Source organism: Chenopodium quinoa, unplaced genomic scaffold (assembly GCF_001683475.1).
Source record: "Chenopodium quinoa cultivar QQ74 unplaced genomic scaffold, ASM168347v1, whole genome shotgun sequence".
Taxonomy (NCBI): Eukaryota; Viridiplantae; Streptophyta; class Magnoliopsida; order Caryophyllales; family Amaranthaceae; genus Chenopodium; species Chenopodium quinoa.
In genome coordinates, this window is record NW_018744501.1 from 1040207 (window position 1) to 1045437 (window position 5231).

At 40.4% G+C, this 5231-nt stretch overlaps 1 protein-coding gene across 1 annotated transcript; it reads right to left on the reverse strand.

Moving 5' to 3' along the window:
• LOC110697906 lies at nt 1-1742 on the reverse strand. The gene is made up of 3 exons (XM_021875309.1): nt 1344-1742; nt 839-1190; nt 1-758 (listed from the first exon to the last, which is right to left on the reverse strand). The coding sequence occupies exons 1-3, from the start codon at nt 1740-1742 to the stop codon at nt 1-3; spliced, it is 1509 nt and encodes a 502-aa protein (XP_021731001.1).
• Between the last annotated feature and the right edge of the window lie 3489 nt (nt 1743-5231).

The window sequence follows — 5231 nt, forward strand, 5'->3', positions numbered from 1 at the left end:
TCATTTTTGGAGCAGGCTGTGAATAAGACATGGGTCCTTTGCCTTTAGCCTTTGTAGAAGCTGAAGCAGCAGTGCCTTTATCCTTGCAGCAGCAGAAGCAGCAGCAGCTTGCTTCCCTTTACCCTTTGTAGAGGCAGAAGCAGCAGCAGCTTGCTTCCCTTTACCCTTTGTAGAGGCAGAAGCAGCAGCAACTTGTTTTGAAGTGGGGCCTCCTTTGCATGTTGCTGAGTTGTGCCCATAGCATTGACAGTTGCTACACTTAATGGTTTTGCTTCTCTTACCGTTCCTTTCTTCATCTTCATCCCTTCTTCTCTCTCTACAAAGCCTGCCAACTCTTCTTTTCATGGCAAGAGGTTCAATTTTAGGCATGTCAAAGTCTGGCCATTGATCACTGTCAGGGATGGAGTTGATTCCATCAGCATATGCAGCCTTGTACCTTCTCATAAAGCACCATTCATGTACAAACTGTTTTGGATCAAGCCTTGCATGCAAGATGGCTCTCATGCCATGCTTGCAAGGAATTCCAGAAATCTGCCGTACCCTACATAGGCACCTTTTTTCTGCAAAACTGACATGGAGCACTGATTTTCCATCAGTGACCTCATATCCATAAGCACTAGGGTATGCCTTGCAACACCTGGACTCTTGAGTTATCACTTTAAATCTGGCCTTGATTCTTGGACATATATCATCATCTATCCAGTCTGCAGAAGCTTGCTTCTTAGTGCACATCCTGACCATTGTTGTTCTCCTAATTCCTAACATTAATCACCACAAATGTTAATGATACATTCACCAATATAGATACATTACATGTACATAACAAAGAATATGTTACCTTCTAACAAAGTCAGAACAGATCTTGCTCTGTCCATACCCAATGTGGCATTAAAGCTTTCCACAAAGTTGCTTTTGTTTACATCACATTTGATAGCCTCATTGAATTTGTGCTCGGTCCATGTTGATTGGTCCCCAACTTTAGACAACCATATCAAAGCAGCTGGATTGACCTTCTGTAGTTGTTTCATGGCTTTCTTGAATGTGAACTCAGAATAGGCCCCACAAGCCCTCCAGAACAGGCTAAACATCAAAGGACCAGGCAATGGTTTTTTCCAATTTTTTACCAGGTGCTTGCAGCAATATCGTCTTCCAGCCTTTGGCCACAACTCATTTAATGCAGCATCAATACCCTACACAAAAAAAGACAAATGTAAGACAAAGAAATGCTCAAGGAAGTTAACAAAGAAAATTGAGGCTAAGTTTCATACCTTCTGTCTGTCTGAGATAATGCATCACTCATCACCTCTCCCACTGTCTTTGAGCAAGTTCTTCAAATGCCACACAAAGAACTTCCAATTATTTGTGTCCTCAACTGATACAATTGCCCAAGCAAAGGGGAATATCTCATTGTTTACATCCAATGCTACTGCAGATAACAGGACACCACCATAATTCCCCTTTAAGTGATCCCCATCCAAACCTATGAAGTTCCTACAGCCAGCTAGCAACCCATCTATACAGCCTTTGAATGATATCAAGATACTTAGGAATTGCAGAGGCCTATCAATATGATCTTCAGGTGTCCAAGAACAGAGTGCAGAAGAACCTGGGTTTGTTGATCTCACCATTTCACAGTAGTCCGGAAGCTGGGCATGTGAGATGTCATGACCCCCATTAATATCCCTCAAAGCCTTTGACCTCATCCTGTATAGAGTACTTGCAGACATTTGTATGTACTCCATATCTTTGCCAGAGTAACTGGTTCAATGATTTGGCAAGGATATCATTGTTGGCTCTTATATCCTCAAGCAACACTCTTGCAGCCCACTTGGTAGACACCATAGGATTCTTCACCTCTAAACCAGAACAAGTGTGCTCTATGTTCAGAATGGACTTGATTTCCCATGTGACACCATCAGGAAGCCTAGATGCATGCAGCCTCTACTCATAGTTACTTGAAGAATATTTAACTGTCCACCTCACATTAGATGCCTTGAGCACAACTACAGAAAACCCACTTTGTATGCAGTAATCCCTCACAACATCTCTCAAATGTTATTTATCCGTGAATAATTGCCATGGTTTGATGACAATTTTGCCAAACTCCTCATCATTGTACAACTCTCCATTTTTGTACAATTTTGCAAAGTAATCTTCAACTTCATTGTCAGTCTCCCACACAGGTTCTTCCCAAGGGTCAAAGTTGTCAACAACTGGTCCCACATCATCTTCATCTTCATTTCCCTAATCTACATTATCATCTTCCTGATCTTCATCTTCTTCAGAATCTACTTCACCACCATCCCCTTCATCACTCAGAATAGCTTCATCTCCACCCAAACTCACAGTAAGTTGGTTTGATGGCTCGGATGCTTCATCAGAACTTGTTATGATAATCAATCCTCTCCTCCTAGCTGTAGTCCCTGGAATTCTTTTACCAAATGTGCTAGATGTCTTGGAAGATTTAGAAGATGTCACTATCTCCCAAGAGGGCCCTAAAGCTTGCCTTGTGATAACATTCATCTCAGACAGAGGTGGTGCAATCACATCTATCCTAGCTTCTGTCTGACCCTCACTTTGGAACCTTTTTCTTGGACTTCTTTTGAGTACTTGGACTGGTTTGGCTTGTTCTATAGGTGGTAACCTTAATTCTTTCCTCATCTCTTCTTCTCTCTTCTCATTCCTCTCCCTGGCCAACCTCTCAACCTCAGTCTCTACTGCATTCTCCAGTTGCTTCCTATACCATGCCTTCAAGTCTCTTCCAGGTCCACTATGCCATATCCTACCTCCTGTCAGCTTGACAGGTGCTTCTTCCCCCCTACCTCTACCCCTACCTCTCCCTCTAGGTCTCCCCCTCCCTCTTCCTTTCCCCCTACTCATGTATTCTTGTTCTTCTTCCATTTCCCTCATCAAATCAGCCCACGTATCATCACTAGGTATCGCATTATATATTTCAACTATACGGTTTTCAACAGGTTCACCATCACTTTCATTATCAGCTTCATTATCTCCCTCATTAACAGGTTCAGGAATAGGGTTTTCAACAGGTTCACCATCACTTTCATCATCAACTTCATTATCTCCCTTATTAACAAGTTCAGGAATAGGGTCTGGAACTGAGTCTACAGGGTCTCTGACATTGGATGAAGTGTTTCTCCTAGGGGTTAGTTTCTTAGGTCTCTCAACATCTATCACAGGTTGACTTGAGCTACCCTCTAGCTTCCTTAGACTTCTCCTAGGGATTCCCTTTTCAGGATCACATTTTGTCGTACCTAACAGTCCCACACTTTGTTTCAACTCAGCAGCTATCCTACTTGCCCTCAAAGTCCTAGCAGCCTTCAGTAACTCATTTGGTGAATTAGCCTCACCCACCCATATATGTATAAGGTCTTTTCCATTTAAGTTAGTAAACATTTTCATCAAGTCTTGATCATTAATCAAGTCCACATGTTTCATTATGTGAACATAACCAAAACTAGCATGTTTTGGAATTGGTTTCTCACTCTCAACAGCCTTATCCCAATACTCTATCACTAGGTCAACTAGATTGACTGTGTCAATATCCTCAACTACCACATCAACCTCAACACCCTTATACTGAAACCTCAACACCACCACATCACTCATTCTAACACCATACCATATTCCAAGCACAAACAAAGACAAGCAAGTCCATAACACAAAATCAGTATACAAGACAACAAAAAATTTCATTTTATGGCATAATACTTCAATTCAACCACATAAAACATGCAACAAAACGATCATGCCAAAACAGAGTACATAACATGCACAACTTAAACGTTATATAAAAATTAGGGTTTTGGATGCATACCTGAACTTCTTTTTGGCAAGATGATGCAGAAAGATTCGATCTTTCACCAGGTACCCCCAATTCTTAGCCCAAACTTGAATACCCTAGTCGCAATTTTTGAAATCAAAAAAGTTTGAATCCCCTTTTACTTTACCCCAGAAGAAAAATGACTATCACCGTCTATTTTTGATATTATTATAGAGTTTGCATTCAATGCTCTGCGTTTTTTTGTGTCTCGATGAACATTTTGATGGGAAAGGCACCAGAAGGAAGAAGATGAAGAGTAATGAAGAGGGAGAACGAAGGAGAGAGAGATAAATGGAGAGAATTTAGATCGGGTGGTTGGATGAAATAAAAAAGGGGGCATTTTTGTCATTTCGCTATTTTGGTTAACCATGGTTTAATTTTATGTTAAAACAACACCATTAATGTCATCATTGGGAGAAAAAAGATAAGTAGTGTCATTTTGTATAATCCAATAAAAAGGGGGTTACAGTTGGTGCGTAGTAGAAGTTGGGGGTCGTCGTTGAGAATTTCCCAAAAAAAATGGCCATTTTCATTAATTTTTGGAAAAATTGCATTAAATAATACAACCTTTGCTTCGTCCGCTAAAAACAAGTTGACCTTTTGTTTATTTCAGAATAATACGACCTTTAGGGGTACTCCGCTTTAAACAGGTAAAAAAACTGGCAACCTACAACTAATAAGTCAGCAGGTTAAAAAAAATTGGTTAACCACCATTTCCCTCCCAAATTGCACAAGTGGCTTGCACAGGTGGCAATTAATGACTCCAACTACCCAAACTTGAATGCTCTAACTATCGACCTTTCGTACTATTGCGCCATTATTGAAGCTCACCTAAATTTGTACTGCTAATTGGGGAAGACAACAGAATCTATTGCGCCGGAAAACGCCCTGATGTTGGTTAATTGCGTCGGAATTCGCCTGGAGTTGCTTAATTTAAGGTACGAACTGACCACTATTGATGTTTTGTTTCCATTTTTTCTGGGTTTTGTGGAATGATTCAATTACGCATGTTAATTTATTTGGGGGAATTAAATGTGTGAAAGTAATTTGTGTTTGATTATGCTTGTTGTATCATTATTTGGTTGGGTCGAAGGTGTTTGCTTTGTTGTAGTTCAACTGTAATTGGATAGGTGAATTTAGGTGTTTTGGGGTTTTCGTTGATGCGATTTAATTTTGCTTTGTGTGTGATGATGTTGTTGGTTACTGTGGTTGATCTTAGGTGATAATGAGCAACAATAGCTTATTTGAGAATGTGAGTTTGAGGTATTGGCATGGAGGCAACTTTAAAATTGTTGGTAATGGAGAGTTAGTGTATATGGGTGGTAAAGGAAGGACATTTCAGGTTTCTCCTGATGAATTATGTTATTGGAAGCTACTTGAATTGGGAACG